Source organism: Nerophis lumbriciformis, linkage group LG19 (genome assembly GCF_033978685.3).
Source record: "Nerophis lumbriciformis linkage group LG19, RoL_Nlum_v2.1, whole genome shotgun sequence".
Lineage (NCBI taxonomy): Eukaryota > Metazoa > Chordata > Actinopteri > Syngnathiformes > Syngnathidae > Nerophis > Nerophis lumbriciformis.
In genome coordinates, this window is record NC_084566.2 from 7,084,197 (window position 1) to 7,111,111 (window position 26,915).

A 26,915-nucleotide genomic window follows, 5' to 3' on the forward strand; every position below is an offset into this window, starting at 1 on the left:
TCTTATTACTGATTTATTGTGATGTGCATTATTGAGAAAAATATATATTTAAGCAAGATTAGAATGAATTACATTTTCTTTTCCACTTGGACAGAGAAGAAATAAATAAGTGGTTGACGTTTAATGTGAAATTTAGACAGCTTTAAAGAGGAACATCATTGACTGCAAATCGTGAGTACTTATGAAGCGTGTAAAATCGAACTCTAAGATGGAACGTGAGACTATGGAGCCTGTGTGGTTCCCAAGCCCACAGCGTTAGCGTAAGCAGACAACAAAGTGACCACCTGCCTGGTTTCTAAGGTGAGTCTGGCTTCATGCAGCCAGTCCTCTACTACTCTCCTGGCCTCTCCGGTCATCTGGTTGAGCAGTTTAGCTGCCAACTCCAGATCTCCATGCTCCAGGCAGTAACTGGCGTACGACAGCAGCTTGAACGGGTCTAAATCCTCACTGCTTAGCTGGGCGGGAGGTGCTTCCTGTTTATTCTCAAACAGCAGCGCAGCTTGCAGATAGGACAGAAAGTACTGGTACAAGGAGTTGTGAGATTCGTCGATGAGGGCAACTCTGCGAACCAGCGAGCGCAGACCGTAAAAGCGTGCGCGGAGAGAGGCTTCGCTGTAGACGCCACGCTGCAGAGATTCCTGGGGAAGTGCTGAAGCAAGAGCAGAGGCAAACGTGTTGTCATGGCAACTGTCCCGCACGGCCTGAGCGGCGCCTTCTAGTGGCTTGGTGGGCGATGCGGCTTCAGCTGTTTTCAATGTGTAGTTGAGAGCCTCCACACTGAGCCACAGCTGGTGGGCTTTACGAGCCTCCTCCTCTGCCACTACGTGACCTGAACACACACACACACAAACACACTCAGTAACACACCTTAAGCCATCGGTAAATTAACGTATTTTAACTACTAAAAACTAAAAATACAAATCTGCCATTTTTTAAATAACTTAATGCTCAAAAACCTTAATGACATTAATAATAAGAGGAAATTATGAATAAATAACATTTGTTTTGCTGAACAATTTAGTTGCTATCAATTGAACAGCATGAGAATACGATCGGTGGCGTGTCTGGGGGTGGTATGCCACCCTGGTACCACCCCAGTCAGAGGCGAAAAGATTTGAAACAGTGATTTTTAAACCGTGGTAAGTGTTGGACTTAAGCTCCATCTAGTGCTATGCCAATCAATTACTTATGTCATATCAAGAGGCACCAATCTATCGTACATGAGTTGTCCACAGTTACATTTTTTAAAACATGGAGTGCAATATTCATGCATATATTCATGACGTGAGAGCCACTAGAATTATTATTGATCACATGTACTACACAAGGAGCAAGTGCACATACTCTATATATAGGTACCAATTCGTACAACCTTTGTTTTTGATTAATTAGACCATGAGTTTCAAACACAGAACGTTAAAATATGTGATACAAAAACACAACTTGCTCACTGAACTATGTGGACATTATAAAAAATGTCTAATAGTACCCTACACAATTCAAAAATACACCCATTTAAAAAAAACGTTTGCTTGGCCTGATGGGTAATATATGCAAAACACTCTACATACTTGGTTGGACATGTATGATGCATTTCAGTTGCTTAAGTGACAATAGGGACATCGATATAAAATAGATGGATGGCTAGAAATGTCTGATTGATTACAAAACTTAGGAGCATGGAGGTCGTCAGGGCAGTAAGCAATGGTTCACATACTGTTAATATTCAATGTTTCATCGTTTATACTTCATGTTGAAGTGGCGGGCAATCTTATCCGGCGCACTCTTGTTGGAGGCCAATATTAATCGTCTGATTCGGCCGGCGCGCACATATATGGGTGGCGGACAATCTTATCCAACGCGCAGTGTGCAGACATATTTGTGGACAATCTTAATCGATGCGTGCATATCCGGGTGGCGGGCATTATCTTTTGACTGACGATGAGCAGCCGGGTTCCAGACATCCGTGGTCCTTTATTGACTAAACGTAAGTCATTTAAAGTCATTTAGTTACAATATATTTTTCAAACAAGCGTGTTTAAACTGCTACTTTTAGCAATAACTCCGATATTTCGCTTTTGAATTTGATGTGTGTATGATTTTCTGTCAGAGCATAATAGTTCTGACTGTGTTTTTAAAACCTTATCGGGAAGTGTTCCATGAACTGTTTAGATCTTGTAAAATAGCTGTAGCCCTAACTGTAAGCAGTGCTGCATGTAAACGTAGCTTTTCAGCTCTAACGGTCATAAAAACTCATGGTTGACACGAGGCTTGGCCATTTAGGTATCCTAAGCATTGAGTTAAAAAGAGCTAAGGACTTGCACCTGGATGATTTTATTAAGGTGTTTGCCTGCCAACACAAGAACAGGCGCATTCATCCAATTTGAACGCCACCATCTTTTGTTATTCCACCGTGATTTTAGTTCTACTCAATACAGTTGTTTGTTTTTGCCAAATACTTTTAAAGGCACACTGTGTAACATTTTAAGTTATTTAATAGACAGCAATGTAAAGAGTCAATTTGAATGAGGACCCAATCTCTTTAAATTGAAATACAAGTTTATACATGTTATAATTTCACTTAACTAAAGAGGAAGGTTGAAATACTGTATTAGTATTTTGTGCCAACTGTTGCAAGTTGTCTGATGTACTGTCATAGCTCAATACTTTGCAATATTGTTTAATGTTAGCAATTGTCTTACCAGAAGATTCACGCCATCTTTGGTGGTGGAAACCATGGTAAACTACTATAGTAGCTAGATCTGCTCCTGGGGTAGACTGACCGTTTTACGGGTGCCCCCCCTGCAGAACTAAGTGCCACCCCTGAAAAAAAGTCTGAACACGCCACTGAATACAATAACCTGATGAATGAGATAATCCCTAGACAAATCTAGATAGTCATGTTTCCCACTGTACGTTAAGTAGTACTGGTCAATTATCCTGCAAACTGAAAAAAAGACAACTGATAAAAACTAACAACACAACAAAATAATTTAAGTCTTACTTTTACGGATAAGCTTGAAACCATTTCATCATATCTGATTGACACTGAAATATTACATACAGGAACTTAAGTTGTTACATTATGATGTTTGGTGGCCGTTTCCATCCTTAAGAGTCACACACATCCCACATAAAACAATAATATCTGGAAATATGCAGTCTTTCCATACTGACAAATACATGTCAGCTTGAAAGTTGTGTAAAAGGTTAGCTACAGAATAATATCATTATAGAATAGTAGTTAGCTATAGAATAATATCTTAGAAAAGTATCGTTAGCTATAGAATAGTATCATTAGTTATATAATTATTGTAGAATAGTATAAGTTGGATAAACGTATTGTAAAATAGTATCTTTATAGAATTGTATTGTTAGCTTTACAATCGTATTGTTAGCTACAGAATAGTATCATTAGCTATAGTACAATATCAGGTATAGATTATAGATTAGTATCATAAATCATAGAAAGTCATAGAAAAGTATCAGAATAGTATTGCTATAGAATAGACTTGTTAGCTAAATAATAGTATTGTAAGTTATAGAATAGCATTGTTAGTTATAAAAAAGGATTGTTAGTTATAAAAAAGTATTGTAGATATGTATCGTTAACTATAAAATGGTACCGTAGAATAGTATTGTAAGTTATAAATAGTCTCGTTAGCTGTAGACTACGTTCCCATGCAGACAGGGCCTCAATTCCTACTGATACAGCCTTGGGAATGTTGAGATTTTGATGTAGGATTGTATTTTCTTTCCAGCATGTAGAGTGTAAATGGATGTTTAGCATCTTACTGTCAATGGCTTCCTCCACTCCTTTAAGTCTTGCGTGGGCAGTGTTCATATCCAGAGTGAAGTTATCCAGCTGCTCCTGGCTCAGCTGACGGTATTGGGTCTCTTGTTCCAGCAGCTTACTGTTTAGGACCTAGACAGCACAGGAAGTTTAAGAAGACAGCCTTTGTCTTTGCTGACAGCCTAGGAGCACCACTAACTAAAAACTCCAAGACATCTGGAACACGAGCCTAAGCCTAACCCTACCTGTAAAAGGATTGGGCAAAAATACCTCCTGTGATTGTTTGCAACTCTACAAAAATAATCTAAGTCAACTTTTGTGTTGGGATCAAATAATTATTTCACTCAATCACAAGCACAAATTTATAAACAATTTTCTGCTAGAATAAAGCTAGCATAAAAATGATAAACTGTTCATACCTTTGTAAGGGTTAAGGTTACTTATTTTCCACATTGTATGTGACGTCTGAGTACCAGTAATTAGCCATGAATTGAGTCAACAGGATGCAAGTGTCTTCCATTAGTATCTCTCCCGCAAACAAATCAATACCTACTCTCACTTATTTCCTCTCATTAGCTTAGAAGGGATTTCAGTTTCACATATTTGAAGATAATACTGTTTGAATGGTTGAGTAAAACATATCTGGCTGTGAAGCCTGAACAAAGTGTATGGATACAGTAGTAGAGCAATAATGATGTGAAAAAGGGGACATGCTCATGATCTTTAGTGAAGACCAAATGGCTAAAGCTGTATAAAAATGTACTCTTAAAAATTCTAAATCAATGCACGCATGGGTGACGTGGAGCTGAATGACCTGCTCAGATTCAGCTCTCAATTCCTGCTCCTGTACTTTGAGGACATCTTGGACGTGGTCTGTGTGAGCAGCTGCCTGACGCCGAAGTTGAGTCCTCATCTCTGCCTCCATTACCTCCCTCAACTCAGACAGCTGCACATAAATACATACAGTATATCAAGTTTCATGACATTCAGATTGAATTGGTTTTCCTCTCAGCACAGTACCTTTCTCTCCTGTTGCAGCCTCGCCTCTTCCTTGATATGCTGCAGAGACGTGTTGACACTTTCATCATGGGCTTTCAGGTGCTCTAACCTCTGTTGCTCCAGGGCCGCATCGATGTGGACCTGCTCCCTCACTCTTTGCTCAGCCAGCTCTTGGTTTAGCTGGTCAATGCGACGGTGTGCATGGGCGATGAGCGCATTCAGGTCATCAGTGGACAGCTTACCAGCTAACACACAAAAAGACACTTATGTTAGTTATTTTACAGCTTTGTAAATATACACATGCTCCCCCTGATGGTACTGATCCAAGTAGATTTAAGAGATAAAATATTAAAATAACTGCACCTTATTCATTTATGTTGCATGCCATTTATACATTTTGTGTATGGAGGTAGGGGTAGAGGGTATGACTGATGCAAGGTGATGCAAGTTCCAACAAGTGTTGGAACATTTTGTTGTAATGTCTATTTTACAATGAAAACAAAGCTAACTAATTTTTATATGTCCGTTATTGAAACAAAAAGCAAGGTGGTCGCAAGAGTTTAGTGTGGAAGAACTTAAAAGGCTGCCTCAAGACAGATTGTAACTCTTCAAATATTCGGCCTGCATGAGGCAAAAATTAAACCGTATTAAAAGCCTTTAAGATGGTAGAGGACCAGTTAATATTGTCAGGAAGATGATAAAGGATTATTGAATAATTTCCATAAAAACTTTAGGGTGCATGTCTATTACCAGGAATAAATACGAATTATTAAAAGATAAGGCCAGTTATGTTTTTATTATCAGTGATGGTGGCGCATGTGGACGCAGCAGCAAGTCTCTCTCTTGAGTTTGGAAATTAGCTCCAGAGTACAGAGTGAGAGAAAAAAGGTATCTCGAGTTGTCCGTACATTTTGCATTTATTGAAAAATGTACAATAAAGAATTTTAGAAATTGTCCTAGTTTAAGTATAGAGTCTTAGTATTCAGCAAGGATGAAGAATGGGAATGGGAGCAACTGGACATTTCACCTTTCAGCCAAAATACTTCTCAACTTAAACATTTTAGAAATCGTTTTCCTATTTAGGCTTCAGGGAGGAGGGTAATCTCCCTAGGGGTGGTCAAATTAGGGTTGATTTTACTGCTTTGGTGAGCCTTGGTCCAAAAGGCCAATGATTCGTCGGTCTGCCCGGTGGTAAAACAACCTCTAAATTGTCACTCTTCCCGTGGAATGAGGCAATATCTGGGCAATAATATAAGCATATGATAAGTGAGACGTAAGCCTTCTTCTGTTTAGAGAGGGCCTCTTTACTTGAACAGACGACTATTGCACACCTCTTTCAAAATAGTGGACCTTACTGTGCCGAATTTGGACATTGTCGTCCTCAAAAAAAGGCCCATTCTCTTCAAGACAAAAATAAACTGCTGACTCCGGGACAAAAGAAACAAATCTTCTCTGCTGTGTAACCTAAAATTTTGAAGTGAAGAAGCTTTTTGGATGAGACTTCTTCAACAAAAAAGAAGAGTCCAGTGGCCTCCATTCAACCCTTGCTGATTTTGGTTGCATTTGTCCATCCATGCATCCATCTTCTTCCGCTTATCCGAGGTCGGGTCGCGGGGGCAGCAGCCTAAGCAGGGAAGCCCAGACTTCCCTCTCCCCAGCCACTTCGTCCAGCTCTTCCTGTGGGACCCCGAGGCGTTCCCAGGCCAGCCGGGAGACATAGTCTTCCCAACGTGTCCTGGGTCTTCCCCGCGGCCTCCTACCGGTCGGACGTGCCCTAAACACCTCCCTAGGGAGGCGTTCGGGTGGCATCCTGACCAGATGCCTGAACCACCTCATCTGGCTCCTCTCGATGTGGAGGAGCAGCGGCTTTACTTTGAGCTCCTCCCGGATGGCAGAGCTTCTCACCCGATCTCTAAGGGAGAGCCCCGCTACCCGGCGGAGGAAACTCATTTCGGCCGCTTGTACCCGTGATCTTGTCCTTTCGGTCATAACCCAAAGCTCATGACCATAGGTGAGGATAGGAACGTAGATCGACCGGTAAATTGAGAGCTTTGCCTTCCGGCTCAGCTCCTTCTTCACCACAACGGATCGATACAGCGTCCGCATTACTGAAGACGCCGCACCGATCCGCCTGTCGATCTCACGATCCACTCTTCCCTCACTCGTGAACAAGACTCCGAGGTACTTGAACTCCTCCACTTGGGGCAAGATCTCCTCCCCAACCCGGAGATGGCACTCCACCCTTTTCCGGGCGAGAACCATGGATTCGGACTTGGAGGTGCTGATTCTCATCCCAGCCGCTTCACACTCAGCTGCGAACCGATCCAGTGAGAGCTGAAGATCCTGGCCAGACGAAGCCATCAGGACCACATCATCTGCAAAAAGCAGAGACCTAATCCTGCAGCCACCAAACCAGATCCCCTCAACGCCTTGACTGCGCCTAGAAATTCTGTCCATAAAAGTTATGAACAGAATCGGTGACAAAGGGCAGCCTTGGCGGAGTCCAACCCTCACTGGAAACGTGTCCGACTTACTACCGGCAATGCGGACCAAGCTCTGGCACTGATCATACAGGGAGCGGACTGCCACAATCAGACAGTCCGATACCCCGTACTCTCTGAGCACTCCCCACAGGACTTCCCGAGGGACACGGTCGAATGCCTTCTCCAAGTCCACAAAACACACTTAGCAAAAGTAATGAGAATATTCACATCAACAATGGGGACAGAAGGGACTAAGGGTATTTTTTTCTGTTCCAGTGCATAAATGTAGAAAGATCTGCTCTCTCTTTCTCTTGGTTGTCTATCAGTCCAATGATGACTCACGTATGTTGTCCTCTACTTGGTGTGGGCCCGTAGATGGTAGCCAATCTAAAAGCGGCAGGTCTTTTAAACAAGGGCAACATCTCGCATCTGTAGAGGAGGCTGCACACCTTGCTCTTTTTTTTGGACTGCTAAAAGTTGTGCTGGTTTAGAGTGAAAACTCGGAAACCACATCGCGCTTGAATGGCTCTACAGATAATGATTTCTTAAACCATAGTACCTAAAGTCATCCACGGTCTTCAGATCGTTACCCTCAATGGAGATTGTGGTGGAAAAGCGGTGGAGGCAGGTGCTAGTTCGAACAGTACTTCTGTCTTACCCAAGTTGATCGTGAGACCAAAAAGGCAGGTGGCTTCAGTGAACTTGTTAACGATGAGCTGGGGGACAGACTCCTTGTGTATGAGTGCAGCAAACAACACTTCCAAGAACAATCTTCGGCTCAGGTAAAATAGTAAGTCATCAAGTCTGTATAGCCCAAGATCAAGATCTCTGATTGCATAGCTGAGTATGCAAGTTGAAAAACTGCTTGGAAAAAAAAAAACGGGACCAGCGCCGATATTTCTCCACCTGAGAAGACTTGCCCGGTCAAATGGTCGTACGAGGTTCACAAACTTGTCTGGACATCTAAGCTTGGACAGGATGATCACCGTGTCAAAATCCTTTGTAAGGTCTATGAAGACCACCAAGTTCATGTTTCATTCTATGCATTTCTCATGCACCTGGTGACAGAGAAAATCAGGTCGACACTTGGTCTTGGACAGGTTTCGTTCTCAGACATTTTGATTAGGATGTTTAGCATGACTTGAGACAGTATTTTCCCAGCCATAGAGAGGAGGGATATGGCCCGGTAGTTGTTACAAGCAGTCATGCTGCTCCTATTCTTGAATAGAGTGACAACCATGGCACCCGTGACTTCCTTAGGCAAGTCTTCCTCTTTTCAGATGCTGGTAAGGAGAGAATAGAAGCCTTCGAAGGCCACAGGACACGCTGACTTGAAGACCTCTGCCAAGATTAGGTGCAATAAGATCGGCATACATGCCTATAGATATTCTACTAGAGGTGGGGGACATTTCCAATTCTTACATGTATTCAGACATAAACGAAAATGAATCAATTCATGAACATCCATCCATCCATTTTCTACTGCTTGTCCCTTTCGGGGTCGCGGGGGGTGCTGGAGCCTATCTCAGCTGCATTCGGGCGAAAGGAGGGTACACCCTGGAAAAGTCGCCCCCTCATCACAGGGCCAACACAGATAGACAACATTCACACACTCACACACTAGGGTTGGTTATAAAGTTATAAAGAGTGTTTTAAAATGTCAAACTAAGAAGTGCAGGACACGTCATCTTTGAGACACAATGGAAAGCGCACCTAAATAAGGAATATTTAAGCATGCAAGACACTTAGCAAAACCGAACAAGAGAAGACGAGAGGCCATGCTAATCGCTAAGCTAGCTTGAACGTAAAGTAGGGAAACAACGGTAGAATAAGTGTTTATAGTACACTTTAACAGAAGTGTACTGTAGCTGGAACTGCGTTGCAGCGGTAAGTAACCAGCTATGAACGGGTTACAACATCAAGACTACATTAAGTTGTGTGAATGTGTGGTCTTACTGAGTCCCTTCCAATTGGCCTGAATCTCCGGTGTAAGGCTGCTCACTTCTCTCTGGAACTGGAGCTTGGCTTCCTGAACCAATTCACTGTACTGAGACACAATTTTAGCTTCCGACTCTGCAAACTGCACCTACACAAAACATACACAAGCGGCTTCATTATGAAAATATTATTAGGTTTTAGCTTGTGGTGTTTGTAGGGTAAAACAAGACAAATAAACTTAAATCTACAGAATTAAATTTAATTGTATGTCTTAATTTTTTAACAATTATCTATTGCTTTGCTTTATCTTTCAAAAGTGGCCACTTTAATTCAAATAGGTGGTTAGGCTTCATACTTTTGCCCTGGTGGTGTAGGGGTACCCTTCCAAGCCAGGATAAATGAGAGTGTTGCATCAGGAAGTGTAAAACCCAAATCATACCATTGTCTTGCTGTGGCAACCATTGACCAAAAAGTAAAACAAGCAAGCAGCCACAATGCTTGATACTTTAATGTCATAGAGAAATGTACCACGTGGAAATCTCACCATACGGTGCATGGCTAACAATAAAGATATCCCGATATGGTGAAGCGGCTATAGTTGTAAACAAAAAATTGATGTCATAGTTTATATTTTCCGTCATAATTTAAGCAGAGCACAAAAATCAAGTGTGTGAAATCAATGAGACTGTTTAACTCTTAACATGATTTTTTGTGGTGTTTGACAAAAAGTGACAATATTTTAAACTTATCACATCTCATTTATCTCAAGAAGGTCCAATTAATTAGACAATATTGACAATATTTGCTTTATCTCATATTAATGCTGCTTTCTGCAAGGGCAGAAGTGTACATTACTGTCTCTTCAAGACAACGTTTCAGCAAAATGACAAACATGTACAAGTCTTTTTGTCTATCTTACCCTATTAAGCACTTTATCCAAGTCCACCACCATCTTATGGAGATTCTCCTCAGCAGCTAACACAAGCGGGCGGACAGCAGGGACGTTCTTCTCTTTGGATTTGACAATGACAGCTTTGAGACTGTCCAAAGACTCACTAAAGTGAGAGATACAAAGTTGCTAAATGGAATGTACATCATTAGCTGAAGTTTACAAAAGTCCAACTATAAACTACATGTTTGGTATTAACAAAACAATGATAAATCAATAATGGTTCCCCGAAAATACTAATCAATACATCTTTCAATTTTAATGCTACCCACATTGTCATTGTCTGACCCAGAATAAAGTAGCTAACAGAAAAACTGAACAGAACACTTGATTAGGAAGTAAACACATGATAACTAGTTAATAGTAGGGGTGTAACGGTACGTGTATTTGTATTGAACCGTATCGGTTCGGAGGTGTACTGAACGAGTTTCCACACAAACATATGAAGTAGCCGCCAAAGCTAAAATCTTAACAAGCTGCTCTGCTTTCCGCCTCTGTCTCCTACACAGCACCCAGCATTGTCCCACCCACACAACCATCTGATTGGTTACAACTATAGCGGTAACAGCTAATTAGCAGTGCGTATTCAGAGCGGTAACAGCCAATCAGCAGTGCGTATTCAGAGCGCATGTAGTCAGTGCTTCTGCGGTGGGGTTAGCAGATAGGTGTTTAGCAGGTGAGCATCAGGCAGCGGACTCTCCCCAAATTAAAATAAACACCTCCCAGTCAACTACTAGTAACATCATTATGAGCCCGTTCTAGAAACAAACTGCAGCTCAGCTCGCTTGCAGTCCTGGCTTGAGGTGAAGGCTAATTAGCTTTTAGCGTAACGTTAGCTCATTTTGCAGTGTGTGTGTGTGTTAGCTCATTGTGCGGTGTGTGTGCGTGTGTGTAATCATTAGTAATGTAGCAGCCTAGTTTTGAATGGCAGGGTCCCTACTATCACATGTTGATAAAAATATAACATTTACATAATAAAAATCAACTACAGGCTTCTCAAATGCTGTAATAAATTAAGCATGATGAGTTGACTTGAAACTGTTTAATGTTGCACTTTTTATATGTAGAAGAAAAGTTTTGTCATTTTATTTAATCTGAGCAACAACTTGAGGCAGTTTAATGTTGATTAACATGGGCAGAATTATTATAGTGTTCCCAATGTTAAAAGGACAAAGCCATTGTTTACAAATTTGGTAAATAAATAACCAAAAAATTAATATTTTGTTGTTTTCTTACTGTACCGAAAACGAACCGAAGCGTGATCTCTAAATTGAGGTACGTACCGAACCAAAATTTCTGTGTACTGTTACACCCCTAGTTAATAGGGATGTTCTGATCAAGGATTTATGCTGCCGATACCGATCATCCATGAATGAGATCGACTGATACTAATACCAATACAGATTACATGTACTGACTGTAAATTTGTCCATGGATTTCTGGTGAGTGCTATTGACAGTTTAACAATATCAACACAACATTTAAACTAAAGTTCCTTATTGTATTTGATTGAGAAAAGTCCATCTGTGTTCAGAGACTTACTCTCTGAATTTGTAAACACTAACAAAGCAATAAAAATATTTTGATAAAATACAAATATCGATTTAATCATTCTAGTATCGATCATATACTAATTTTAGCCTTGTGTTGACATCACCAATTTAAAGTACCACTGATACTCACACACACACTAGATGTGGTGAAATTACTGTTTGCATTTGACCCATCCCTTTGTTCCACCCCCTGGGAGTTGAGGGGAGCAGTGAGCAGCAGCTACGCTCAGGAATCAATATGGATTGATCCGCTCGCTGAAATGCCGTGTACTGATTGTGACAATGCTGACATACCAACTGTTGTTGTTATATTATCCTGTCTCTAGACTCTTATTATTTTAATAACTGCTTATAACTGCTTACATTCTGCTGCAACGTGGCTCCATCTAGTTGTTTTAAACTTACTAAGCACATTTCTTGGTGTTGTTTCCAGCTACCTTAGCAATTAGCATGCCTGCTCCTGCTTGTTCTCAGTGTGTAATATGTTTAGCCTTGTCCCAATACTTGATAATAATACTAATTATGATATCAAAAAATACAGTTTATTTGCCATAATGGAGGTAATTATTATTAATTTAAAAAAGCAGCTCCACACTGTATATGGAGATATACAATAGGTGCTAGTTTGTCAGGCGGGGGACTCGATCGGCACATCCCTACTAGTTATATACAGAGAATAAATCCATCCCAAAATTTATCACAACAATTTTAGCTGAAGGTACTTTTCAGAGAGACCATGTGAAAAATATCCATAACAACAGCTCTTCTTACTTGGCTTTTAGCAGAGCAGCCTTGGCCTCATCGACAGCGGATGTTCTATTGGCAAGACAAGCTTCTAAATCCTTCCACTGGGACGACTTCTCCTGAGGTGGAACCTGCAATGGGAAACATTTATTTTTAGATGAACACAAGACTGTGGAACATACAAAGCCAGGACCACTGTCATGTATGTAAAAAACAACAACATTTAAATAGCGCGTGTAAAGATTTGATTGACGATAAAGGACATTCACAATGTATATGTATTATGGATGTTGAAAAAAAAAAACTGTCGATAATCTTGACATTTAAAAAGCAAACTCCAATGCATATTAAATCAAGCACTTTTAAGTTGGCCACTGAGGATACAGCATACATCAGCAGTACATGCTAGTAAGAGTACCTCTGCTTCCATAGCTTCCTTCAGTTTTTGTGTGTGCCTTGCAATGGCCTGCAGGGCTGCCTCCTGAGCGCCTATGGCCTGCAGTGTATCTTTAGCCGAGCTGGCTAACGAGTCATCAAGATTAGCTGACACCACTGAAAATCACACAGACATTAGCTCTTGGCACTGTATATTGTAAGAGTTTAGCAAATGTTTATACTGCTGGCTTACATGCAAGGATGTCCAGTTCTTCTTGGTCTTGCTGAGCCAGTCGAGCAGTCACCTCTTCTACGGGACGCTCTTTGAGTGGTTCTATTAATTCAGTAGAAACGGCAGCTGTTTCTGCAGCCTTTTCATGTCCATGGCACTCCTTGCACTCATCTGGATAGACACATCAACACTACATGATGGTGGCTACAGTGCACAGACAGGTATGTATTACATTGATGGATCAGAATGCTAGTATGTAGCATGTACTTGTGATTTGAAACACTTTTTATAGTTCTATCTTTTAACTTTTTTGCATTTTGCAACAAAAAACAAATGTAGTTGAAATAATCCTGTGTGAAAAACCACCATAAAACAGCACACAAATGAAATTTGGGGGAAAAAATACTTGATTTTTAGTGTGGCGTGAAAAAGTATTTAACCCCTTTACACTGAGTGAAACCAATGGCCTTCAGAAGCTGTCTGATTGTTGAATTATGCGTTGGAGAAACGATTAAATAAAGTCCATCCGTGTGTAATGTAGGTATAAAAACTGCTGTTCTGTGACAGCCTCAGAGGTGTGTTAGGGGAATATGAGGGAGCAAACAGCACCACGGCGACCAAGAAACACGACAGGTCAGGAATATGATGCAATGATTATTGTGGTTTTAATGTGAAAATTGTGGAGAAGTATTAGGTTAAACAAAGATTTCCAAGCTTTGAACATCTCACAGAGCACTGTTCAATTAGTTAAGCTTTTTTTTCCAAATCTGAACAAATTTCTTACCAATAGCTTTTTTATTATATGTAAAAACACCTCCCAATTTATCTACAGTCAAATCCTCAGGAATCACACAAAGAGACAATCAAAGTTAGAGTGCCCAGAAGGCCTGGAGGAAAGCTTTTTTTTTAGCAATAGTATGTTTTGAGAGGTCTAATTAGGAGTTTTAGTTGTTCTGAATCTATCCCAGTTATTATATCTATGGATATATTGGGGAAACAAAACATGCAAAAAGCTGGCACATGTCAACACAGATGGACAAACTTTTCAGGTAAAGACTACGCTGTCTACTTGCACCTCAAAGAGAAACCGCACTCCTTTAAGGAAAACATGTACATTATTTCGACAGGGACAATGGATGGTTTGGAAGGAGAGTAAGGAAAGCCATCCCTAAACAGAGGAGGTGGTCTGCGTCACCACCTATTGCCTACATACAACACAGTACTTTCAACCATTCATTCTTAAGACTATAGACTTTTAGCCTCTAACAAAAAACAACAGGGATAACAACTTTCCGTTTCAGGTGCCCCCTTTGTGCCATTACTACAGCTGAAAGGTGATTTTGGGTTGAATGCTAATGAGGGGGGAGTTCATTCTAATGACTGCGGTTGGCATTGACGCAGGGGTCAGTCCTTTGCATCTTAAAAAGGGACCCCTTCAATGCTGAAAAGATTGACACTTATTTCAAAAAGCCCCGTTTCCACTGCACACCAAATCAGATTTTTTTTGCCAGTCTAAAACCCTCCAATGTGCTTAAAATATCAGATTCCAATCGGATTCGGACTACCTCTTGATGTGGCCCAAATCTGATCTTTTCGCATCAGATTTGGGCCACATCAAGAGGTAGTCCGTATCCGATTGGAATCTGATATTTTCAATTGTGACATCAGTATAAACGGAAATGCGACCCAAATACGACTTTTTCGTCATCTTTGGGCAAGCTATGTCATTCATGTGCACGGGGAAAAACGCAGCCCGCCAGTGGAAGTAGATACTTCATCACAACATCCAGTTGTTCCTACATACATACATACATCCATACATTATATTACTTTCATTCATTTTCATGTAAAAAAAACTAAACAAAACACACATTTTTAAGATGTTGCAACCTTTATTTTATTTTAATTTCCTTTGTTTTGACCTTATCATGCAAGTGATGTCGAGGTAGGGCTGGGCGATATAGCAAGAACATTTTTTGCGATTATCGGTATTTTTTTCATATCATCCAATCTCGATTAATATCACCATTTTTTTAATTTTTATTATTGTACCGTGCGGGATTATACAGAGTATTGTTTCATCCCTACAATTTACTACTGCAGTATCTGTTAACAGATATTTCCACCATAGTTGATCAAGGTAATATATGCTAACAGCTGACAAGTGTAATTTTGTTCATATCTATGATTGTGTTTACTAAAGGAGCAACAGTAGAGGTAACCCATGCTTCGGTCTGTACCTCAGTTTTAGTGCCACAGTTTTGCTTCTTTTTCGGTAGGTTTTGTGGGGGTAAAGAGAACAACTTCTTTCTCTTTAAAATATTTTTGTTATTTTGCTTGTCATCACAAACTGCATTCTGCAGTAAACAAAGAATCAGTGGTGCACTGAATACTATAAGACTTTAATTACAAGCTAACATTTACTAAACATCTCCAAATGGTTAATTATTATTTGTAATATTTGACTACTTGTATACATCAGTGTTTCTCACCAGTGTTTGGCAAACGACAAACAGTGACCCAGATTGTGGAGTTTTTTAAAACTCAAATACTCTAGCATACATTTAATGAAAGTACATTAAAATGCAGTTTAAATTTGAGGTAGTGTAAAATAATGTGTACTAACACATAAGACACGTTTAATAAATATTTCAGGAACAAAATGTTTTTTTTATCCACAAACAAAAAATGTCTGCAGAGCGTTTTAATACATGTTACATTAGCAGAGTTGAATCTTTGCAAACACAAAAAAAAAAGTCTGATTCAAAAATATGTAGATATAAAAATGCATTTTTCTAAATAAATTAGTCAGTGTGTTTATTCTCCCAGACTGAACCAATAGAGTAGTTCAGTCACAAAGACATTCTGTGCCTGCTTGCGAGTCCGCATTGAGGGCAGGACTGCTGGTGAGCTACAGCCAGACAGTGAGACGGAAGTCTGTCCATCTAAATGTTGTGTTTCAACTTCTATGCGAGTGTTGGTCAAATGTCTTTATTTTATTCTTCTGGGGTGCACAACCAGCTGTGAAAGAGGGAGGAGGCACAACGCTGATTGAACATTAATTATGTTGCGACAAGCCTAACTTTCGCAACACACGTAAACGTACACAAATACACACACAGGATAACGGCCAATAAAGGCAAATTGCTCCATGCAGTTCTGCCATGTCTGATAGAGAAAATATATGCTTGATTGAATTCAAATTAATCACAATCAAATAATCACCCGATATAATCAGTGTATAAGCAGTGTAAACGTAGTCATAGTTCTTGACCTGAAAAAATTAGTTTTGTTTTTTTTAGTTTTTTCTGTTGATGCTTATGCCTTCACTACTGCAAGCTTTATTTATGCTTACATTTTTAACTGTTTTATTATAATTGTTAATTGCTTGTAAGTGTTGTATGGCGACCTTGAGTGCCTTGAACGGCGCCTTATAAAATAAATGTATATAATGTTACTGTATATATTTATGTATCGTTTTCCTTCTACCTCACAATAGTGTGTTACTTTTTGTTAGTCTTTCACATAAAATCCCCAAATATTATATTTATGTGTGTGGTCAAAACAGGACAACATGTGGAAAAGTTCAAGGGCTATGAATACTCACTGTATGGAAAAGAGGTCCTACCTTTGACAGGTGTCAACTCAGAGTCGCATGGAGCAGGGACTGATGGAACCTCACTGATGGCTGAAATTATATGAGTCGCCTCCGCTGATGACTCTGGATAGAATACAAAAAAACGGTATGAATGCATTCATAAAAATCTAATTTATGAGGGTTGTAAAGCAAGACTAAATCCTACTGCTACGACATCTAAATGTTGACATAAGATCACTTTGGTAATTTAGACAGTAAGGGCCTGATCTACCCAAGGTTTCCGCGTACTAAAACATGTGCAAACTTGATAGCACACGCAAAGCTGATCTACTAAGCTTGTGTGCAGAGGACTGTCTCTTGAGTGAGCAAAAAGAGGAGCGCAATCCATTTAGCGTGTCTGTCTTTATGAATATGCAGAATAAATGCTGATTATCAGACCGCTCACAATATTGAGAGGAGAAGATGCAAATATAATCATTTAGCACGCGCAAGGTGATTTATCAAGAAAAAAAATGTTTTGCAGGTGCCATGTTGCGTCTTTGTTAAGCACGTCTGAAATCTATGTGCAAACTGACAGTTACGAATATGGCTGTGACAAAGGAGGGTATCACGCTGTAAATACAGCTGGACAGATAATTCTCTGTCCTGCATGCGTGTGTGTGCGTCTCAACATATTTGGACTGCCAGATATAAAAATATTAGACATATCGTCCTTTCAGCAATATCATTTAATAATGTTCTAGCTGCTGGATGACTTAATGGGCTGAATAAAACAAACTCAATTGACATGTTTTGGTGTCTGTTGATGTTGTGTATGCCGTTCATTTTCACATACAGTAGGAAATAAATTATGATACATCTCTGATATGAAAAAACGTCTTGCAATGTTATTTTTTTTGGATTTGGATCCTTCTAGATTCATGAATGCGCTGCTGTGTTGTGATGGTCCATCGCCACACTGAAGAGCATGCAGTCAGTGTCCTAAAAATAGTTTCGGTTGTTGATTGCAATTTTATATTGCATAAAATGTGTTACAAATTATAGATGTGTGCTGCTTGTTCAACACTGCAAAACCCCGCAGGGTATACAGCATGGCAAAAAATGTGGAGGGAAAAGAGTGTTTTCATGAGCACATAATGCAAGTAGTACACAAAATAATTCTCATTTACCGGTAAATAGGGCTGGCTGGGACACTTTTTCACACGATATCATGCAGTCTTAGTAGATCCCACGCAACACGCCCACTAACAGTACACACAATTTTATAGTTTGCACACGTTGTTTAGCACGAGACATTTGGATCTTAGATCAGGTCCGTATACTACATGACATGACATTGTAATTCTAGCAATGAATTCTAAGAGGACTTTTTTGACTTTTAAATTAAGATCCAATCTGTTCTGTTTGTATTTTAAATGTCAGTCAACAACAGTAAACAGTAAACATTTGTGGAAGGAACAAAAACTAGTAGTAGAACAGTCACTATTCCTACATAAATACTAAATAGACTAACCCACTAAAGCATCAGAGGACCGCTTACCCTCAGATATGTCTGTGACTGCTTGAAAACAAAACAAAATTCACACATTTGAACCATTACCAATGTATCCATAATGTTAGCAACATTACTTTATCTCCATTTCATGTTGTAGGCAGGAATCTGCTTTATCCTCCACCAACAGGTGGAAACATTCAAACTTCTCATTACCAGAAAAGACAGACTTTTGCCAAGTTTGAACATGTAACAACAATACTTTCTTTGACCACTACAATTTCTAATAATGCTTCATGATTAAGAAGATTTACCCTGCAGGCTCTGTGTAGGCTGAACTGACGGTGGACTCTCAGACGACTCCTTCACCTTCTTCTCTGGCTTGGATTTAGATGCCTTCATTGTTTTTTCCATCATTGACGAAGGCTGGAGCTGCTCAGTCTGTACAACAGGGAAAATGAGTAAATATATTAGGCTATTCATTTGAAATATTGAGTGTATGACAGTGCAGTTGACCGCAAACTAATTCATGAATAGTTGCATTGGATACAAATGAATAGCCAGAGTTTATCCTACATTAATTTCTTTGTTTATGGTGGCCAGTCCACGTAAAAAATGGATTGCCACAGTTACTTAGGCTGATCCCAGTCCTCTACTTGCTTAAAGTGCCTTAATCTTGACAGGCTAAGGGAAAGGCCTAGATCCAAGGGTGTATAGCCTTCGAAACAAAGTGTGCTCCCATCACACTTGCAACCAAGTGTTATTAGAAAGTTCCTATCCCAGCGCATTTGCTGACAATATGGCTGAGCAGAAAGCACATAAGTGTAAGTATTTCAAATGATTGATTTTCACAGTAATGACAGTTATGTTTAATCAGCAATTCAATAATTTGCTATTCCATGTAAAACTAAAGCTTTCTTTTCTTTTCTTGTAACCGGGCAATGTGATTAAGCAATTTCCTTGGTGGATTTTTAAAGGGGTATTGCACTTTTTGGGGGACTTTGCCTATCGTTCACAATCATTATGAAAGACATGACGACAGATGGATTTTTTTTTTTATGCATTCTAAATATTAAATAAACGTAAATTTTAATGATCTACTGCTAACGATGGATTCTGATGCGTCATCTATGTTGCTGCTTCTTGATCTTAGCGCTGCTTTCGATACCGTCGATCATAATATTTTATTAGAGCGTATCAAAACACGTATTGGTATGTCAGACTTAGCTTTGTCGTGGTTTAACTCTTATCTTACTGACAGGATGCAATGCGTCTCCCATAAAAATGTGACCTCGGACTATGTTAAGGTAACGTGCGGAGTTCCTCAGGGTTCGGTTCTTGGCCCTGCACTCTTTAGTATTTACATGCTGCCGCTAGGCCACATCATACGCAAATACGGTGTTAGCTTTCATTGCTATGCTGATGACACCCAACTCTACATGCCCCTAAAGCTGACCAACACGCCGGATTGTAGTCAGCTGGAGGCGTGTCTTAATGAAATTAAACAATGGATGTGCGCTAACTTCTTGCAACTCAACGCCAAGAAAACGGAAATGCTGATTATCGGTCCTGCTAAACACCGTCATTTATTTAATAATACCACCTTAACATTTGACAACCAAACAATTACACAAGGCGAATCAGTAAAGAATCTGGGTATTATCTTCGACCCAACTCTCTCGTTTGAATCACACATTAAGAGTGTTACTAAAACGGCCTTCTTTCATCTCCGTAATATCGCTAAAATTCGTTCTATTTTATCCACTAGCGACGCTGAGATCATTATTCATGCGTTCGTTACGTCTCGTCTCGACTACTGTAACGTATTATTTTCGGGTCTCCCTATGTCTAGTATTAAAAAATTACAGTTGGTACAAAATGCGGCTGCTAGACTTTTGACAAGAACAAGAAAGTTTGATCATATTACGCCTATACTGGCTCACCTGCACTGGCTTCCTGTGCACTTAAGATGTGACTTTAAGGTTTTACTACTTACGTATAAAATACTACACGGTCTAGCTCCGTCCTATCTTGTCGATTGCATTGTACCATATGTCCCGGCAAGAAATCTGCGTTCAAAGAACTCCGGCTTATTAGTGATTCCCAGAGCCCAAAAAAAGTCTGCGGGCTATAGAGCGTTTTCTATTCGGGCTCCAGTACTATGGAATGCCCTCCCGGTAACAATTAGAGATGCTACCTCAGTAGAAGCATTTAAGTCCCATCTTAAAACTCATTTGTATACTCTAGCCTTTAAATAGCCCCCCTGTTAGACCAGTTGATCTGCCGTTTCTTTTCTTTTCTCCTCTGCTCCCCTTTTCCTTGAGGGGGGGGGGGGGGGCACAGGTCCGGTGGCCATGGATGAAGTGCTGGCTGTCCAGAGTCGGGACCCGGGGTGGACCGCTCGCTTGTGCATCGGCAGGGAACATCTCTGCGCTGCTGACCCGTCTCCGCTCGGGATGGTGTCCTGCTGGCCCCACTATGGACTGGACTCTTACTATTATGTTGGATCCACTATGGACTGGACTCTCACAATATTATGTCAGACCCACTCGACATCCATTGCTTTCGGTCTCCCCTAGAGGGGGGGGGTTACCCACATATGCGGTCCTCTCCAAGGTTTCTCATAGTCATTCACATCGACGTCCCACTGGGGTGAGTTTTTCCTTGCCCGTATGTGGGCTTTGTACCGAGGATGTCGTTGTGGCTTGTGCAGCCCTTTGAGACACTTGTGATTTAGGGCTATATAAATAAAGATTGATTGATTGATTGATTGAAATAAAAGTCTGCTTAAAGCAGAGCCAATGGGAGCTCCACTATTCCGCCCATAAAATCTGATAAATAACCATTCAAAAAGCGCCAACTACTGTATACTCAATTTATATTTCGTGACTTGAATATTAACCAAGTGTTAGTGATATTGTTATTATAAGCACTAACGCAGACAAACTATTTATAGCGGTGCCATGATTCACCTCGGTTGCCGTGATTACGTCCGTTTCGCCCTAAGCCTACATCGAGTGGTCTGCTGCTTCCTGGCTTCCCTGGTCCCTGTAAGTTACTTCATAAATCATGCATCACACCTGGACAGTAGAGGAGATAATCCGACAAGTTGGGACACTTTGACCGCCATATAGGACCTGGAACTGGCGAGGACGATACGAAAAACGCTTGTCCCCACCCCGCTTTTTCCAAACGATTTTGAGATATTCTTCATCTAAATGGGAATACGTATATGAACATCCTAGCAGTCAGGAGCCTAATGACAGCAAACCATATACAGTAAGTGATGTTTTATAACGTTTGTTGGCTCTCATAAAGTCTGCAGTGAGCCAAAATCAGTGAAGAGTAAATATTAAATGTTATTATAAATGTGCCCGTTACTACATTACATGTATAGCTACATCATGTATATAAAATCTTAACAAAGGTGTTTGGTTGTTTTTTTAGGGGCTCTATGGGCAAAATTTAACGTCCTGAATAGGCTTCATTGTAAGCAGACTTTTGATCGCATTTATTTAATATATAGAATGCATTTTTTTTAATCCGTCGTCGTCATGTCTTTCATAACGATTGTGAACGTTAGGCAAAATTCCCAAATAAGTGCAGTTCCCTTTTAAAGGGAGTCTGTTATGCAAAACCAACTGTTCTTACATGTTGGTACTATTATGCATATTTGGGAATGGAGCCCCATAATCAATGTTCCCTCTAAGGTGCGTGCCTGTGCAAGTGTACACTGCCCATTCGTCCTGTGCGCATATCAAATCTATGCCGCGGCCCGCACACAAAATAAAATCCAACCAAAACTCTAAAATAAATAAATAAACATGGATGGATGGAATTTGGCAATGCAACTCTGTAAATGACAGGTGACAACAAGTGGCCATAAAAGATAAAACAATGATCATCAAAACTGTTCAATTGATTTAACATCTGTCGAGACATTTTAAGGAGGACGGGATGTCCATCAATCACTTTAATGAGCAAAACTGTTTATTGCCGGCCATAACCACACCAAAAAAAACTGTAGCAAAAAACCACCATCTAGCAAAATTGGTTATTACCATTATCAGTCACAATTAGGGATGTAACGATTATAGATTTTGACTGTACAATTATACATAGTCTGTGTAATAATCACGGTTTCACAATTATTATGCATTGATTAATTTCACAACAATGACTACTCCCTGGTCATTTTTTAGTTACCCAAAATGTTCCCACACTGCCGACTTTAGCTTTTTTTGGGTAGTGAAAGTACACTGCTTTGTCCTGCTGCCATTTCTAAGATAATGTAGCATACTGGTGTGTCTTTCGATAGATGCGTACAAACGTGTGCACCGCTGGTGTAACTTTTTTTTTGTTCCATGCAGATTGTGCCGTGAATACCGTAAAAGCATAATGTCCGTTTATCGCCAGTGAGGAGGACTGAAACAGATGGTGTAGTAGAGCCTTTGCCATTATATAACTGACCTTTTTAATCATGGTTAATAGTAAAACTGATTTAATGATTGTATTCCTAGTCACAAAGGTGATGCCATGGTTTGCTCTTTTTGAGCTCAAAGTCAGTGACATCTGCTTGAAAAACATCTACCCAAAAGACAACTTTTTTCCTAAACAGGAAATATTGTCAGTATTCATAATATCTCATCACCACATATGTCAGCAGCCAAAGAAGGGACATGTGTATTCTGTAGCCTGTTTTGAAATGGTTGCAATATAATTTACATGCCAAAGAATATATTCTGATGTGTTATGGCACGGTGGGCAGAGGGGTTAGTGCATCTGCCTCACAATACGAAGGTCCTGAGTAGTCTTGGGTTCAATCCTGGGCTCGGGATCTTTCTGTGTGGAGTTTGCATGTTCTCCCCGTGACTGCGTGGGTTCCCCCCGGGTACTCTGGCTTCCTCCCACTTCCAAAGACATGCACCTGGGGATAAGTTGATTGGCAACACTAAATTGGCCCTAGTGTGTGGATGTGAGTGTGAATGTTGTCTGTCTATCTGTGTTGGCCATGCGATGAGGTGGCGACTTGTCCAGGGTGTACCCCGCCTTCCGCCCGATTGTAGCTGAGATAGGCTCCAGCGCCCCCCGCGACCCCAAAGGGAATACGCGGTAGAAAATGGATGGATGGATGGGTGTTATGTTCATACAAGAGGTAGGAATGTGTATCACGATATGGATTTGAGGTCATTCAGTCCATCCCTATGGCCAATCATGCAAATTGATTTACAACATCTTTGGACCATTACCACAATTTAAAAGCAGACCTGTGGCAAACAGTTAAACAATGTATAAAACATACTGGGATTTGATAAAGCCTCAGCTAACCTTTACCCAAAGATTATCCGGACGAGGCCTTACCTGTTTTTTGAAAGGAAGTGCAGTTTTTTGGGGAGCAGGTCCCAAAGCAAGACCTAAAAGCCAATCTGAATAGGGAACATTTTTCTCCACTGCTGATCTGAACTTGTGGTCCCATTTGGCGTACAGTATTGTTCCTCCAACGCCACCGCCGACCGTCACCAAGCCCAACGTGACCACCTTGGCAGCACTACTGCTAGATGACAAGAGAAGAATAACCTTACAATGTGCATACTTTCCAACTAGCATTAACATCATATGTGCACATTATTACCTGCTTGCTCCATTTGTGTAGTGTCTGCAGTGCTGCAGGTTGTTCACAGGGATTCTCCCATAGTTCTACAAACGTTGTCAAACAAAAAGTACAACCTTAAAACAGGGAAAATTATGGAGCCCCTAAAGCAGGCCGGGGCAATTATTTTGACTCGGGGGCCAAATTTAGAGAAAAAAATGTGTCTGGGGGCCGGTATATCTATTTTTAGGAAAACTAATACAAAACCTCACAATAAAGTCTGATTGAATGCTAAAAATATTGTGACAGACCGCCTTAAAAAGGGAATGGAATTTAAAAAATTTCTATGACCGATAAAACCCTGAATATTGACAACATATAAACGTCACACCCCCTCTCAATCGATATATTTTACAATCAAGCCAAATGCAACAAACACAGCGAGACATGAACGCGAAGGGTAAAAAAACAAAACCCACCTACAATCTGATATATCACTAAGCTTTAGAACTTTGTTGTAAAAATCTCCTTCCGCGTCTGTCCCTGACACCCACATTTCAGGCTGGCTGCTCTGGAAACACTCTGTGGAAACGCTCCCCACCCACACTGCTTGGTGCCTCATCTGACCTGCTGTGACGTAGATTACCATAGTAACTAGTAGGGTTGTACGGTATACGGGTATTAGTATAGTACCGCGGTGCTAATGAATCATATTTGGTACCATACCGCCTCTGAAAAGTACCGGTCGGCCACACCCTAAGATTTTTTGTTAAAATAAAGTCAATAATGCAATTTTTTCTGGTCCCCTTTATTTAGAAAAGTATCGAAATAATATTGGTATCAGGACAACACTAGTCACTAAAATATCATGCAAAAGTTTTGATTGATTGATTGATTGAAACTTTTATTAGTAGATTGCACAGTACAGTACATATTCCGTACAATTGACCACTAAATGGTAACACCCGCATAAGTTTTGTGTTTAAGTCGGGGTCCACGTAAATCAATTGATGGTAACAGTGCAGATTCCAACCATTGAAATACTTCAAGACTTACGGTCATTTGAAGACATCACTGCACATCATAATGGCAGCTACACTTTCCATCTTAAATATATAAAAAAATTATTTGGGAATGTCCGGCGGGCCAGATTGAAAAGCTTCACGGGCCGCAAGTGGCCCCCGGGCCTTAATTTGCCCAGGTCTGCCCTAAAGATATCTCGCAATACTTTTCGCGAGATATCACGCAATGCATTTTTCGCGAGATATCACGCAATGCATTTTTCGCGAGATATCACGCAATGCATTTTTCGCGAGATATCACGCAATGCATTTTTTGCGAGATATCTCGCAATGCTTTTTGCGAGATATCTCGCAATGCTTTTTGCGAGATATCTCGCAATGCTTTTTGCGAGATATCTCGCAATGCTTTTTGCGAGATATCTCGCAATACATTTTTTGCGAGATATCTCGCAATACATTTTTTGCGAGATATCTCGCAATACATTTTTTGCGAGATATCTCGCAAAAGGTTTTTTTCCTATGTCAGTGAACCAGAAGTAAAAGAGCGATGGTGAACCGGAAGTGAAACAGACACAGCGATGGAGAAGCCTACCCATCATCCGTGGGAGAAGGTTATTGATTTCTACTCTAGTATAGGCCTAACATATAAAGACATCAAATCGTATTATGGTCCCACAACAGAGCACAGATGATGGGTAGGCTCCCGCTCCTCCATAGCTGTGTCTGTTTCACTTCCGGTTCACTGACATAGGAAAAAAAAACTATTCCGAGATCTCGCAATACTTTTGATTGGATTCCAAAGACATGCACTTGGGGATAGGTTGATTGGCAACACTAAATTGGCACTAATGTGTGAATGTGAGTGTGAATGTTGTCTGTCTATCCTGCGATGAGATGGCGACTTGTCCAGGGTGTACACCGCCTTCCGTCCGAATGCAGCTGAGATAGGCTCCAGCACCCCCCGTGACCCCGAAAGGGACAAGCGGTAGGAAATGGATGGATGGGCGTTGATTGGACCTGGGACAATTAGCTGTGACGTCATGCGCACGAGTGCGAACACATTAAACTATTTTAATAAGTAAATGTTCACTCTTGTCGTATTATTGTCATCCCGCATGTCCACGTTAACGGTTTTTATTTATTTATTTGTAGGTAATTATACAATAAATCCACTGCGGTCATAGGAGCCTGGCTGTGGGTCACTGAATGACAACTCCTCTCACTACCATGCTAATGCTAACATGCAACGTTCTACAAGCAGACAAAAGAAAGGTGCGGTCGAGCGGATGTCTTACCTGGAGTGTGGAATTCGCACCTCTGAGACAAACTCTCAGCATGGTCCTCGATCCCTGTATTCCTTAAAGACAACTGAATTAAGATGGATAGTGAATTCAGTGGCAGTTACTCTTCTTCGACTTTAGCCTGCTGGGCTGACGTCTTCTTCGTCAACATGTCACCAATGAACAAACATTTAAATCTAGCGCCACCATGCGTGTGGAGGCATACATGGCACACACTAAATATACAGGTAAAAGCCAGTAAATTAGAATATTTTGAAAAACTTGATTTATTTCAGTAATTGCATTCAAAAGGTGTAACTTGTACATTATATTTATTCATTGCACACAGACTGATGCATTCAAATGTTTATTTCATTTAATTTTGATGATTTGAAGTGGCAACAAATGAAAATCCAAAATTCCGTGTGTCACAAAATTAGAATATTACTTAAGGCTAATACAAAAAAGGGATTTTTAGAAATGTTGGCCAACTGAAAAGTATGAAAATGAAAAATATGAGCATGTACAATACTCAATACTTGGTTGGAGCTCCTTTTGCCTCAATTACTGCGTTAATGCGGCGTGGCATGGAGTCGATGAGTTTCTGGCACTGCTCAGGTGTTATGAGAGCCCAGGTTGCTCTGATAGTGGCCTTCAACTCTTCTGCGTTTTTGGGTCTGGCATTCTGCATCTTCCTTTGCACAATACCCCACAGATTTTCTATGGGGCTAAGGTCAGGGGAGTTGGCGGGCCAATTTAGAACAGAAATACCATGGTCCGTAAACCAGGCACGGGTAGATTTTGCGCTGTGTGCAGGCGCCAAGTCCTGTTGGAACTTGAAATCTCCATCTCCATAGAGCAGGTCAG

General features: G+C 40.5%; 1 protein-coding gene across 4 annotated transcripts; it reads right to left on the reverse strand.

Moving 5' to 3' along the window:
• On the reverse strand, positions 1 to 26,240 carry immt (inner membrane protein, mitochondrial (mitofilin)). 4 transcript variants are annotated; one of them, XM_061979620.2, is made up of 15 exons: positions 26,064 to 26,240; positions 23,789 to 23,853; positions 23,518 to 23,707; positions 18,471 to 18,597; positions 18,205 to 18,225; positions 16,695 to 16,787; positions 13,088 to 13,237; positions 12,878 to 13,011; positions 12,487 to 12,590; positions 10,133 to 10,268; positions 9,232 to 9,361; positions 4,814 to 5,037; positions 4,608 to 4,739; positions 3,796 to 3,925; positions 1 to 829 (listed from the first exon to the last, which is right to left on the reverse strand). In XM_061979620.2, the coding sequence occupies exons 1-15, from the start codon at positions 26,103 to 26,105 to the stop codon at positions 222 to 224; spliced, it is 2,286 nt and encodes a 761-aa protein (XP_061835604.2). In that variant the 5' UTR covers positions 26,106 to 26,240; the 3' UTR covers positions 1 to 221. The 4 variants fall into 4 exon arrangements, with proteins under 4 accessions (XP_061835604.2, XP_061835603.2, XP_061835606.2 ...); XM_061979619.2 differs by having other exon boundaries at positions 23,518 to 23,710; positions 26,064 to 26,239; XM_061979622.2 differs by lacking the exon at positions 18,205 to 18,225 and having other exon boundaries at positions 26,064 to 26,239.
• Between the last annotated feature and the right edge of the window lie 675 nt (positions 26,241 to 26,915).